Source organism: Notolabrus celidotus, chromosome 4 (genome assembly GCF_009762535.1).
Source record: "Notolabrus celidotus isolate fNotCel1 chromosome 4, fNotCel1.pri, whole genome shotgun sequence".
NCBI lineage: Eukaryota > Metazoa > Chordata > Actinopteri > Labriformes > Labridae > Notolabrus > Notolabrus celidotus.
The window spans coordinates 9009704-9025046 of NC_048275.1; the positions used below are offsets into that span (position 1 = coordinate 9009704).

A 15343-nucleotide genomic window follows, 5' to 3' on the forward strand; every position below is an offset into this window, starting at 1 on the left:
GACTTCTTTAAAACTTATTATTGTCTGGAGTAAATTGGCTAAAAGATCTTTAAATCACTTCATTTTCCTGACAGCCCCAAGATTTTTAATGTCATAAGTTGCAGGTAATTTGAGAAAGTGTGGGTTAGTTCAGCATCATGATCCTTCAAACATTGACTAAATAAATTCAGAGGTCAGACTGCTGGTTTGTTTTTGAATGTTAATTATTTAACCTCCTAACACGAGACTAAAACCACTGAAACATCAAAACAGAATAAAAGACTAGTAAGCATTTTTGGTCAAACCAGATCCTGTATGTGCAATATGGGTCTTTGGACAGTATAAGAGAATCCTCACCAAAAAAATTGAACCCTCATCAAGTGTAAAAACCTGTGTTAATGTGACTATTAGATAAAAGCTCCCATGAGTTTCATACTAGTGCCAGAAAATGTTGTCAGAAATCAGATTATTTTATCCCGGGGAGGGATATATGGTCATTACAGAGCTCTTATAAACAGAATGTAAGAAAGTCAAAATATGAATAGAAGAAGGAATAAAATACGATATAAATATGAATAAAATAAAATAAAATAGAATAGAATAAATTAAATTATAATAAAGTATATACAGAAGCGCAGAATAGTTAGAAATGATCTTTGTACAGAAGCGCTGAAGGAGATATATACAAGGATGGGAAAGTGGCAGGGATATCTCACAGTGTATTGTTTGGTTATTGTTCAGTTATTGCACAGAGTACAGGTTATTATTCAGTGATCAGAGGGATGAGTTGTACAGTCTGATGGCCACTTCCTGTGGCATTTTGTGATGCATTTAGGGGGAATGAGTCACTGAATGTGCTCCTGTGTTCAACCAGCACGTTGTTGAGAGGTTGGTGGATGTCGTCCATGATGGTCACTTTGTCACTGTTAAATTTGCGTCTCAGCAGTTTGCCGTGAGGTCACCATGTCTGGGCTCAAGGATTTTCTGGAACGTTTTCCCTCACACTTCATACTTGTTTTATTAGTCCTGATAATAGACACTTTAAAATCAGCTGCTCTGTATTTAAAGGTCCATTGTGTTCTTTTTCTAATTTTATTCTCCTATAAATGGTTAAAATAACCTTCACACTTTACATGGAGCTTTGTTTGGCTTGTGGGTTAACAGGTTATGGGTTATATGTTGTGGCTGTGTGAAGAATACATTTTGTTTGATGTGCAAAATAAGTATTAATAATGAAACAAGATACTGATACAGTTCAGATAAAATATTTACCTTATTGATCCCCCTATTGGTGGGAATGATCTTGTTCAGCAGCTCATGTTCTGTGATAAATAAAAAAACCTGATCTGCATGATCAGCTGTGGAAAATAAATCAGAAGTGTGAAAACTCTGTGAGCTCAAAGATTAAAGTCACTTATTTTTTCTTTAAAAAAAGTTGTATGACTTCATGGAAACAAATGTTTGATCATATTTGTGGATACTTGTTATTTGAATCGTTGCACAGAAAGTGTTTGTGGCTGAATTAAATCTAATTTTAAATTATCTTTAGTACCTTTTGTTCAAATAATTAAAGATTTCTCTTTTAAAAAATGGCAGAATTTAGAGTCCTTGTGATACAAAACATGAGTTCCTGCTTCCTTCTTATTCTGGGAAGATCCTCAAGAGGGCACCATACCGTTAAACACACCCTCATTTTTTTAACAGCACAGGTACAGAAATAACTTATCTCTCAGCGTATTTATATCAGCTTTAAAGATCTGCTTCCATTCATACTACCTGCATGAAGGCATCTAAACATAAAAGGCACATATGATATGAACTGATTTCCACACACCCCTGGAAAGAGTTGATGTTGATGTGAGTTTATTAATCTTGCCTGTAATCATTAGTGCATTTTGTGAAGTACAGTCGCCTCCTGCTGAGCATGTGTGAAAGCTGGGTCAGCTCCTGCCCTTTGCTCTGAGCTGGAGAGATTCCTGGAATACTTCCTTGGCGAATCTATATTAATGAGCTTTTCCGTAGAGGGTTATATATTATGCAGCAAAGAGCTTAGAAATGGGCTTTATAAACCAAATTCGTGTCCTGCTGCTGGCTGCTCTGCTCTATCTCTCTGTTAATTCATCTGTGGAGCCACAAGGACGGGCACATCAGCAATGACACAGCAGAACTGCTGCTGAACCTCTCACTGCATCACATATTCAATATGAAGACATGCTTTTCCTTAATCCTTGATACACCTTCCTTTATTGCTGAATGTTGTTAATGCAGACGATGAAGTGACACGCTGATGTAGAGCTCTTTTTATTGTGCCGGCTTCATGCCAGCCCTTGATCTAGATGTAACAATTAACTGTCAAACCAACCCACTTTACAGTTTTCTGCAGCTTTTGCACATGCACTATTTTTAGATGAACTAAATGAAGGAATCTGCAGAGAGTTTTGTCACAGCTCTTAAGGTACCCCAGCTATCCTGGAGGAGCACGTTTCAGGATCATTCAGAATCCAGCGTTGCCTTAAAATGACCAATGTCAGCTTTTTTAAGCCCTAAATTGTCACATACTTGTAACATAAAATTAAATGTAATTGTCCTGTTACTGCTTTGACCATTTCTGAGTTGTATCCCCCCTTAAACCAGGACGCAGTATGAAATCTTCTGGCAGTGCTCTGCTAGCTGTTCCACGGTCTAGACTTAAAAATAAAGGCGACAGGCCCTTTGCTGTCAGAGCCCCCCGACTGTGGAACAGCCTGCCAGAGGACATCAGACTCGCAGAATCAGTCCTTCATTTTATTTCACTACAAGACACACCTTTATAGTAAAGCTTTGTTTTTGGGAAGCACTTTGTTACTTGTATTGAAGAGTGCTATACAAATAAAGGTTTTATTATTATTATTATTATTATTATTATTATTATTATTATTATTATTATTATTATTATTATTGTTATTGTTGTTGCTGTTGTTGTTGTTGTTGTTGTTGTCATTATTATTATTATTATTATTATCATTATCTTTATCAATATTATTATTATTATTATTATTATTATTATTATTATTATTATTATTATTATTATTATTATTATTATTATGTGTGAAACTGAAAATAAACCCAACTATAAACTCTGACCTGAACAACTTTGAAGGAAAGTTTGCTCCTGTTTTCTTGAATTTGTCATGTTGGATCATGAAGAGCATTTATTATTATATGCCTGCATGCGTTCTCGGTTTGTAACTCCTGATGTAAAGATAGTAGTGAAACCTGGCAGCTGAACAATAGCGAGTTGATTACCTGAAAACGTTTGCATCCGTGGCAGTAAAAGTCTGTGGTTGAATATGGTTATGTTTCAAAGGTTATTATAAGCAATCTTAAAAGGCTGCACACTGTAATCAGTCATAAGTCTAAATTGCTGCTTAAATAAACCGGCTGTATCCTGCATCAGAACTGCCTCCTTAAGCACATTTTACAAGGAGTTTTTCTTCTTTTAAAGATGACGGCGCTCTGAGTTTTCTGTGGTTTTGAGTGCTCCTGCAAGATAAATAGAAAAACCGCGTGGAAACTCAAAACAGTGAGTAGCCATGGAAAACCTGACAGGACTCGCTCTGGATGCTTGATGAGAGAGGGAGTCACGGCTGCCCTAGAGGCTGGTAGGAAGGCAGGCAGGCAGGCAGGCAGCGAGGCAGGGAGACAGTCAAGAATAGGAAGACAGTTAACCGCTTCCTCAGTTGCTTATCGTCATGGCATCCGTCTACCTGAACCATGATCCTCTGGACGGCCCCCAGGAGCTGCTGCAGAGGATGAAATACCTGTTCAAGACGGAGAGGGAGCAGAGAGCTCACATCATAACTCTTATGTGCTGCATGGGTCAGTATTAATCTTACCACTTAACGTCATTTCCTTGACAGATCGGTCGTGTCTCTGCTTGCTTGTTGCTAACTCTTGCTGAGATATCCTTGAGCAAAACTTAATTTTGCAAGCCGCGCTGAGGGCAGGGCGTGGAGAGGTTATCTCTGTCGTTAGTCCTGTGGATCAAAGTTCAGGAAAACACTTCTTCCGCTGCGAGGTTTTTGAGTTGAAATTGAGTAAATGCGACCTTCCAGGCAGATCATTGTTAATGTTATCGATTGTACATGTGAGTTTTTACAGCGCTCACTGTGGAGTTGGGTCTGGCAGAGACGTGGAAGCAGCTAGATGAGTCACGGTTGTGGTGGATGTGCTGAATCCTACTCTGGTCTGACAGCGAGGGAGGATGTCATTAAGGAAAATCACAGCGAGAGAAAATGTTGAAAAGAGCGAGAGTCGAAGAGAAAACATATGAAGTTTCATTTTCTTGTGTTTTGTAATACAACTGCTGACACCAATCTTAGAAAAAATGCTGAGTTTACTTTTCTATTTTGAATTGCATCTATTCACATCTTGGTTTCACATGTTTACAGCTGCAGGAAGTCTGGTTTCTATGACAATGGCAAACAAAAAACCCAATATGGTCACAGCATGCTGGAGAAAGTTATGTCATCTCAGCCTCTAAGGAAATGACATCCTCCTCCACAGCCACAGAGGACTTGTGCTTTCATACAAACTCCTCTAAATGACTCTCACTCAAACTCTGACTCCAAACATAACATTGCTTATTGACTCCGTGCAATGGGGAGCAAGAGGAAAAGCTGCAACAACGAGCTGCTTGTTACCACTGAATATAATACAGCTTAATGGGCTACATAACAGGCTCACCCAGAAGAGAATTTGGCTTGTCTAATGATTGTAATGATTCATCAAAGGAGGTTAATGTTGTGCCCAAACACTCAAGATTGCTTTCTAATGTGAAATAATAACACAGTGTTTTCTTCTTCTTTTCTCTCTCTTCCTCAGATGAAAGAGACAGAGTGCAGAAAAAGACGTTTACAAAATGGATAAACCAGCATCTGGTAAAGGTAAGGACTGTGAGGGCTTGTTGCCACTTTTCCCTCTTCTTCACTTCTCATGAAGACCTGATGATGGATTATGTCACAGTTAGAATTTCAGCATGTAAGCATCTCATTCACATGTGTCCAATGTTGTCAGAGACACAGTGTTGGACAAAGTACACAGCTTCATTACTTAAGTCAAAGTATAGATCCTCCTGGTCAAATATTACTCCAATACAAGTGAAAGTTGCTCTGTCAAATTATTACTTGAGTTAAAGTACTGGAGGACCTGATTTGAAAAATACTGAAGTATTCAAAGTACTTCCTAAAATATCTCAAAACTTGCAGTCATGAATACATAGAAGTACATTCTGTTACATGATATTTATTTAGAAAACATTACTTCAAATCTCTAAAAATTATACCATGGAATAAAAACAGAAACTAAGTTCCTCCAAGCACAGACAACTTAGTTTGAAATGTTCACCTGGAATGAAACAAATGTTACATATCTCAACACACTTTCTCAGGTTGGACTGTGAATTTATGTATGTTTGGGCAGAGTGGGAAACAGGGAGAACATTTCAAACGATACGTATCATTCTTCATTTCAAAAACCTCTAACACGGCCTGAAGATATGGCCATGGGTGCTCAGGTAGAGAGTTATAGCCATCATTACCACCTCTAAATGAACTGCCTGATCTGAGAGGGACATTCATACAGCCACACAGACTCTGACATGAACAGTACAATAAAACGGACTACCTGAAAACTTGCACATTGTACATTTGCACATTCAATTGCACTATGACATAAATAACTCAATCAGTTCATGCACAATATTTATATTTGTATTTACACTACCGTTCAAAAGTTTGGGGTCACCCAGACAATTTTGTGTTTTCCATGAAAACTCACACTTTATTTATTAAATGAGTTACAAAATGAATAGAAAATATAGTCAAGACATTGAGAATGTTAGAAATAATGATTTTTAGTTGAAATGATAATTTTGTCCTTCAAACTTTGCTTTCATCAAAGAATGCTCCCTTTGTAGCAACTACAGCATTGCAGACCTTTAGCATTCTAGCTGTTTATTTGTTGAGGGAATCTTAAGAAATTTCACCCCACGCTTTCTGAAGCACCTCCCACAAGTTGGATTGGCTTGATGGGCACTTCTTGCGTACCATACGGTCAAGCTGCTCCCACAACATCTCAATGGGGTTGAGATCTGATGACTGCGCTGTCCACTCCATTACAGACAGAATACCAGCTGCCTGCTTCTTCCCTAAATAGTTCTTGCATAATCTGGAAATGTGCTTTGGGTCATTGTCCTGTTGTTGGAGGAAATTGTCTCCAATCAAGCGCTGTCCACAGGGTATGGCATGGCGTTGCAAAATTGAGTGATAGCCTTCATTATTCAAAATCCCTTTTATCTTTTACAAATCTCCCACTTTACCTGCACCAAAGCAGCCCCAGACCACCACATTACCTCCACCATGCTTAACAGATGATGTCAGGCACTCTTCCAGCATATTTTCACTTGTTCTGCATCTCACAAATGTTCTTCTGTGTGATCCAAACACCTCAAACTTTGATTCGTCTGTTCATAACACTTTTTTCCAATCTTCCTCTGTCCAATGTCTGTGTTCTTTTGCCCATATTAATCTTTTTCTTTTATTGGCCAGTCTCAGATATGGCCTTTTCTTTGCCACTCTGCCTAGAAGGCCAGCATCCCGGAGTCGCCTCTTCACTGTAGACGTTGACACTGGCGTTTTGCGGGTACCATTTAATGAAGCTGCCAGTTCAGGACCTACGAGGCATCTATTTCTCAAACTAGAGACTCTACTGTAGTACTTTCTTTGTAGTACTTCTTCTTGTTCAGTTGTGCACCGGGGCCTCCCACTTCTCTTTCTACTCTGGTTAGAGCCTGTTTCTGCTGTTCTCTGAAGGGAGTAGTTCACACCGTTGTAGGAAATCTTCAGTTTCTTTGCAATTTCTCACATGGAATAGCCTTCATTTCTAAGAACAAGAATAGACTGTGGAGTTTCATATGAAAGTTCTCTTTTTCTGGCCATTTTGAGAGTATAATCGAACCCACAAATGTGATGCTCAACTAGCTCAAAGAAAGGCCAGTTTTACAGCTTCTCTAACCAGCAAAACCGTTTTCAGCTGTGCTAACATAACTGCACAAGGGTTTTCAAGGTGTTTCTAATCATCCATTAGCTTTCTAACGTGATTAGCAAACACAATGTATCATTGGAACACTGGAGTGATGGTTGCTGGAAATGAGCCTCTATACACCTATGTAAATATTCCATTAGAAACCAGACGTTTGCAGCTAGAATAGTCATTTACCGCATTAACAATGTATACAGTGTATTTCTAATTAATTTAATGTTATCTTCATTCATTGAAAAAAACTGTGCTTTTCTTTCAAAAATAAGGACATTTCTAAGTGACCCCAAACTTTTGAACGGTAGTGTATATTTTTATATTTATTACTAATGTCTTCCTTTAATTGTGTGTTCTTTGTAGCTTTATAAGGGACTTGAGAAACAAAATTTCGTCCCATATAATGCAACAGCTTGTGTTGGTATGACAATAAAAAACATTGAATCCTTGAATCCATGAATTCATGAGCTGACTTTTAAAAGTTGTGTGTAGCTAGAGCATTGATAGAAATGTAGTGGAGAAAAAAGTAATACGTTTCCCCAAAAAATAATACTCAAGTAAAGTACAGATACTCAAAAAATGTACTTAAGTACAGCACTCAAGTAAATGTACTTTGTTACTGTCCACCACTGCATATACATAGGAGTGAAGTAGTTAAAAATCCAACATTGTATCTAGAGCAATCAGCAAACCATTCTCTCCAACATAAACAGTCTATCCAGAGTGATAACAATTACTTCTCTCCATGCGAGGTCCTAACATGCTAACATTCCTCATCAAATATTATTAAAGTCTGCTTAAAGTAATTGAACATTTGAACATGGCATGACATATTGCACTGCTGTAGCAACAGGTTGTCTTCTGTTGACTCAGGAATGTATCACTTACTATGGTGTTTTATCCGTCTGAGCAAGTTAATGAAGCATTTTACCAGACAGACAAGCACTGACATGTCCCATCTAATATGTCTTTGTAAAATGAATCATTGTGTGTAATGTTCTACAAGCATCAGTAGTACATTAATCACTACTGCCAGTAAAGATCACACTCACATGTGTTATACCAACCACAAATATGGTACTATGATTAATTTAATAAGGGGAATTCCTTCATGTCTTAATTTCACCATTATTAGAATGTGTTGAATATCTTCCAGGAAGCCAGAGTGTGGTCAGATTAGAATTAGCAGCACTTTATAAAGCTGAACCAAAAAGTACAGAACTTTTTAAAGCTCCTGTGAGGAACTTTATGTTGGTGTCAGTTTTTCCACTCCCTCTGGACAAAGTGGTACCTCTAAAAACTGGCATGAAAACACACCCGAGTAAACCTAGATATAAAATATAAATGTTAACATTTTTTTTTAGAGAGTCTTATGTGTGAATCTAGAGGATATACAAAATGTAAATATGCACTGGGAATCTCCAATGTAAGATTTGATGGGTGAATATTACATCTTAAGTATGTCTACTAAAAGGAGAGTTCTGAGTTCGTCCACTCTCGCAAGAGCAGTACCAAATGACAGGACATTCACTGTAAAACAAACAAAACATGACCAAAGAAAGAGAATTCGTTTCATTTTTCATCCAAGCTGCGATCTTAAGTCTTTGTTAGTTGGTTTTCATACCATATTAAAATTAACTTACTGTAGGAAATTAATCAAAAAACAACTGTATGCTTTGAAGATGGACTATTGAGGTGTGAAGCATACTGAATGTTACAGTAATTGTTGGTCTAGTGTTTGTAGAGCTGCACAGTCACTCAGTCTTTTCCTCCTGAAATATCTCAAAAGCATTTTGATGATTAGAAAGACATTTTGATTGAAAACTCAAATTTCCCCATCAGTTGTATTTTATTGAAATGTAGCTGACTTCCTCCTCTGACATCTCCATGAGTTTGATTGATGTGGGTTTGAGTATTTAAAGAATTGTTTGATGAAAGGCTTTGTACTTTCTCATGTTCTTTTTTTATATATATTTATTTGGGGCTTTTTTTTCACCTTTATTTTATAGAGGAGAGGACAGTGGGTGGTGTAGGAAACTGGGAGAGAGAAGGGGTATGTGATGCGGGAGAGAGGCCACAGGCTGCATTTAAACTCAGGCCGCTACATGGGCGCGCACATTAACCATTAGGCTAAGTCCACACCTACTTTCTCATGTTTTTAATTTTCTTATTTCCCTCAGGATTACTTGTTAGAACTTTTTTTGCATTTCATCAAGCTCTATCAGCTCGTCTAAACTCAAATTTACTCCAATTTATGACTAAATTACTCTGGAACTGGTGATATTTCAATCAGTTTCTGGTACAAATTAGTAATGCTAGCATGCTTGCACATTGGACCAACATAGATGAAGTGGTAAAAATGAAACCTACTAAACATAAACATGTTTGCAGTTCAGAATCAGATTTTATCCCGCAGGGGGAAATGCAGTCATTACAGTTGCTCTATACAGAATAAGTTATACAAATACAATAATAAGCTATGTAGAAAATAAATACATGGTTGAAGTCCCCAGAGATCAGGAAGAGGGCACTCTGGTGGTCTGTCTGGAGTCTGGCTATGGCAGCATTGAGAACGTTGGACGCCGTAGTCGGGTTGGCCTTTAGCTAACAGCCCTGAGTACAACCTATTAGAGCTGCTTGGGTGGATGTAGACTCTTGTTGTGTTATCTAGTAGGCAAAATAAATCTTTGTTGCAGTGCTTTAGCGAACAACGTTACTGGTAGCAGATTATATGGTAGCTTCATCCATACATCTTTCTTAAAAATGCAAATAACAGTCCTCAGTGTTAGCAGCCGTACTTCTCCAACGACTGGTGGGCCCTCTCTATTTTCACCCCTGCCATGTTGTATTTATTGTTTGTTCCTGAGGCCTTTTTGTGTCTTTTGATCATCATCTTCAAAGCTTGGTGCAGCAGACATAAACCTGCCCTGAGGGTGAATTTAAGTCTTCCGCCAATTAGATCAATCCTTACTCTGTAGTGATGTAGCCTCTCATGGATCAGCGCTGATGACTGGTTTTATTCCAGTGGTGCCTCGAGGAAGTGGTGACTCCAGCTCACACAGATTAATGAAAGACATTTTATCAGTAATGTCAACTTTGTCTCAATACTGACAGATTAAAGCAGCAAACTCATCATGACATATGAAAAATTACCTTGTTTAAAGTAAACAATAGCTTCTGTTTTATAGCTGTATGGATCTGTTAGACTTGAGTTAATGGTTCAACTGAAATACTTGCATTTCAGGTTATGTTCAACAACCAGATTTCAGCAGGCCTCACACATGGTCAATGAGAAATCAGAGGTGCTGAGTAATGGTCGGGGGTCAGGGATCTGCTTGTCTGACCCAATAACATAAGGGTGCAGGTCTATTTTGGCTCCACAGCTGTGGCTGCTATCTGGGATTACAGCGCTGAAAGCCCTGTGTGAAAGCAGGTCAGCGGGCAGCAGGGTGATTTCAGAGGTGCGGTATTTAGGACAGGAAGGAGAGATGGGCCTGCTGGAAGGAGGAAAGCCTGAGACAAGTGTTGTCAAGTGCTACACTCAAGTGCTTAGCTGAGGTGTCACAATGACACCCTGCACAAGGTGTTATCCAGAGTGTTGTTTCGCTCATTCATTACAGTTTGAATGGGACGGTGAATGAAGAAGAAACTGCTGTGTAGTTCCTTGAGAATTGCAATTATTTGTACTCCTGACATAACTATTGTTTGGCTCAATATGGGCTCATCAGGATGTATTGGTATTGGTTTTCATATATACTGTACATCTACATGATTTTTTCCCAACATATAATGCAGGTAACAATGTTTGGAATGATGTAGGAATAGTGTCACCTCTTAGTTGTCCAGATGGACATGGGCTGTTTGCCTTTATTTGATAGGACATCATGAGAGAGACAAGACATTTGATGAATCATGATCAAATCATGTCAGGGTGGGGAATCGATCCTACAACCAGTGTGACAAGGACTGTGTCCTCTGTACATTACCCTACAGACAGAGCTATACCAGCACCCTAATATACTGATTAGAATTATGTCTGCATAATACATACAGAAAAGATCTACTTTGAACACAGCTTAAATACTCACTTGATTGGCTGCCACTTTGGACATTGTTTACCTCTCCAATCAAAATTTGTATTTGTCTCAAATATGAACAAATCTTTATTTTTATTTTCATTTTCATTTTAACTAGTGAAGGTCGACTGCTTCTTTCGGTTTTATTCTTGCACACTGGATATCTTGAGTTTTTGGAGTGTTGGACTGACTGAACAAAACAATCAAAGACGCCGCCTCGGACTGAAAGCATTCAGATTTCTCCACTGTTATCTAAACTATGATTGTGTGCCATATCCTTATGTGATCCCATAAAAAATGTATTACAATAAATAAAAGGAAAAAATCTTCCTGAAACAGATTACAGAACAAGTTTCACATTGAGAACAGGACAAGTAATAAAGTGACAAGTAACTTATTACATTTATTTATTAATCAGCAGTGTTAAACTGTAAAACATGTGCACAAGCTGATCAGATGATCCTTTATCCTTGTTTTAAAAACCCTCCAATCGAATTAAAGAATCCAGTTTTAGGTGACCTTGAAGCTCAGACCAAGATGAGGGAGCTAAAACATTAACAGCACTTTTACCAAAGACAGAGCGAGTCCGAGGAATGACAAAAAGAATTCGTCCATGGTACTGAAGATTACAGCCACTGACAACTTTAGGAGTCAATAAAGAGCATAAATAAGACGGCAGCTCCTTTAGTACGGCCTTATAAAGGAAGAAAGCGTCTCTAATTAGGAGAGATGTCCAACCACCCAGCTCTGATTACATGAACACTAGTGGTATAACTGTATATGTTATAATGAAGAGTGATTAATGAGCAGTATGATATCAGGGGTTGCTAACATTCTGCTTTCTTCCTCATGCCAGGTACGAAAACATATAAATGACCTGTATGAAGACTTACGCGATGGACATAACCTGATCTCACTGCTGGAGGTTTTGTCTGGAGACACATTGGTGAGTAAAACATTCTTGTCTGCGAATCATTTTTTATTTTGTTATGGTGAATATGGAATTGAGTGAGTTTTGTGATCCTTTTGAGTTTTTAATGGCATCAGTTTCCATTGAGGACAATCTTATAAAATCAAAAAATACTGAGATTGTCATCAAACATCAAAAAGGAAATAAATCTTTTGCACTGCGGAGAGAAATCTATGACACTTTTGCATGACGTACATGGCCCCCCCACCCCTTTCTTCAATCATGGTACTGAAGGAAGAAGGGAATTCTGGGATTCAGAAATCAGACGTGCTCATCACTGTGTTTAGTTGTGTTGTGTTTCTGTATCTAATCAATGTGAATGCCTTTCTTTACATGTTTATATATTGTGTCAGCTACTGTCATAGTGGGATGTTAAATGTGATGTTCACCCTTAAGAGACTGCTTTTGTCTACCAAGTAGAATGTCAGGGAGGAGCTAGGAAGTAGGAAAGGTGTAATATTTACCACCAAGTCCTTGGCAGTCAATGATGAATGATTAACAAAGTTCATCTTGCTAACTTGCCTTTTTAACATACTAACTGCCAAAGGCTCTTTTAATCTTTGGGGATAACACAGATGTAAAGACCAGAAAAGAAGTGAAAAGAGTTTCAAATGATCCGACAGACAAATACAAAAACAAGAAAACAAAAAAGGTGAAAAAAAAAAAAAAAAAATTGCATTTAAAAAGTAAAAAACAACACTTAAGAATTGTCTATGTGAGATTCAGAAGTGTTGTTTTGGTTAATATTTAGAAGAAAATTACTTTTGAGTATGTGACGTAAACATTTAATTAACATGTTCATGGGAATTATATTCTAAGCAAAGCAGCTCTGTAAATATTAGTATTTATTGTACAATCTGTTGACATTGAATTATTGTTTACAAATGATTAAAAACAGTACCAGAAAGTGAAGCTGTGTTGGTTAGAACAAATTCAATGCCTCACATTTTGGCAAAGTTTCAGAAAACAATGAGTTGTGAGATAGTCATAGAATAGTGTAGATGTGGTCAGAAACATTATAGTCATCAAAAAAATCCAAAGCTGCAGAAAAATCCAAGAGAACAGCTCCAGGAACATCAACTGCATTAAATACTCCATGCAGGCAACATGGATTAGGTGCTACTTTACCAGGTTGTTCAACCTTCAAGCAAAAACTGTCAGATTGCCACACCCTTGTTTTCTGTGCTAGCTGTGTATTTAAGTAACACAACTGCACGACAAGTTAATAAACTTCTGTGTCAAATTCCAGTCGGTGCTCTGCTGGCAATGACTCCCTGCTGAATCATTGTCCTTCAGAAACATTGTTTCACCTCTCAGTATAAAATCCATTAAATCAGAGCACAACACCTGACCTGACACACAGCCAGTGTGGAAATGAGACATTGTTCCTGTAGAAGTGTTTTGTGATTGATTAGTGTTACAGTCAGTAGGAATGAACATGTGTGCAGAGAAAGTTGGGACTGGGACACAGCTGGACTGAACTTTGTTTTGGTTTTGTAATCAAGTTCCAAAAACTTCCATTAATCAGGAAGTGAAATAGAAGTTCATTGTTTCCAGGTTTGGAACATTTTTTGAGGCTCAGGCAAGACAAAATCTTTGACAAATGATAACAAGCTGTTTAAATCCAGGTCCTCAACAGGTCTAAGATTATCTCGATATGAGGATTGTGGAAATTCTACTATAGCAGAGCTCTATTAATGGCAGTATAGCAGAATCTCATTTTTTGGATGGAATTTAGATAGAAATAAGAGGGGTGCACTGTTATTAGATTATTCATCAAATCAATGGAAATAAAATGAATCCCCAACTTTAAGTGAAGAGAAGCTGCTTCTTCTGTCAGTTTGTGGCAATACATCAAAAGTCTTTGGGTTTTTAGCTGTACATTGGACAAAACAAGAAGTCTACACGTCACGTATCTCCCAGTTTTTCAACATTTATTAAAAAGTCAACAGGCCCCTGGTGTTCAAAAGTTTTGATCTAGACAAGATCAGATAACCCAGTTTACATCCCTAAGAAGGTCGGATCTGACTTAGTTAGGGATGCTTAGGGAGCGACTTTTATTCTCGTTGTTTAAACAGAAATTGACTGACGAGTCCAAAAGTAATAAAACACTCAGACAACAGTTTTTTTTTTTTTTCAAGTTATGTTTTTGGTTTGTTTTTTTTGCCTTTAAGGACAGGACAGCTAAAGAGAGACAGGAAATGTGGGGAGTAGAGAGTGGGGGAAGACATGCAGCAAATGGTCAACCAGCCTAGAGTCAAACAGGCGACCTCTGCAACGAGGATTGTAGCCTCTATACGTGGGGCACTTAGACTGCTGGGCCACCAGCGCCCCAACTGTTTTTTAAAATAATGAAATACAGTAAAAAATATCTTCCAGTTGAACCATGTTAATTTCAAACTGTAAAGCGAAGCTGCAAGGTTACATTGAGATACACTGTAATAATAATAGCAAACTATCTCAAATCATCAATTACTTTAAGCAATAAAAGGGAAAAGACACTTGTTTTTTGTTTTGGTTGTGGCATCGTTTGACCTTTTTTACTTTTAAAATGTTGAATTCATAAAAACTTAAATTCATTATAATTAAATCTCTCTATGTTCCCTATCTTTCACATACAGTACAGAGCACTTATCTGCACAGTGTATGCAGCTGTAGTCATTGGGAACTATGGTCCTGATATCCAGCAGACTCTCTGCAGTATTACTTCATACCTCTGTGAACATGTCATTGTATCTGTAGTCTCTGTGCAGCCCTGACTCCCATAATGTTATCAGGCTGCGATGTCTCTTACTGTATATAAACTGCATGTACTCCTATGCAAGGAGCCCCAGCTGTTACTCCCTCTCCTGTGTAACTAACTTTCATCCTCTAAGTAGCTATCTGTTTTCTGTTCACATCCTGTTTCTTCTACTTTTCCTCCTCCTCCTCCTCTGTTCTCTTTCATTTCGGTTTCTGTCCATTGTCTTCCTTCCTTTCTTTGATTTGGCCGCCATGTGTGTCCATGTCTTCCTTTCTCCCCCCCATGTGTTGCCTTTTCGGTGATAAGCCAAGGGAGCGTGATTTTCTGAAGACATTGCGGTTGGTGAGTGGGACAGAAGCATGTGCAGTTGAGCAGCATGATGGAGACCTGATGGTGGATGATGATGATAAGGGGGTACGTGTGGCCTGCCCCCCTCCCATCCCACCCCCTTTTAACAAACTAAATCAGAGCGTGTGGTGACGTTAACAGGAATGTAGAAAC

The 15343-nt window shown here is 38.2% G+C and overlaps 1 protein-coding gene across 1 annotated transcript in view; it reads left to right on the forward strand.

Moving 5' to 3' along the window:
• The window catches only part of dst (dystonin), a 118403-nt gene that overhangs the window by 15253 nt on the left and 87807 nt on the right, over positions 1–15343 (forward strand). Inside the window, exons 3-4 of the mRNA XM_034682728.1 lie at positions 4843–4904; positions 11986–12075. Of these exons, the coding sequence (XP_034538619.1) occupies positions 4843–4904; positions 11986–12075 (152 nt within the window). The remainder of the gene's footprint in view (positions 1–4842; positions 4905–11985; positions 12076–15343) is intronic.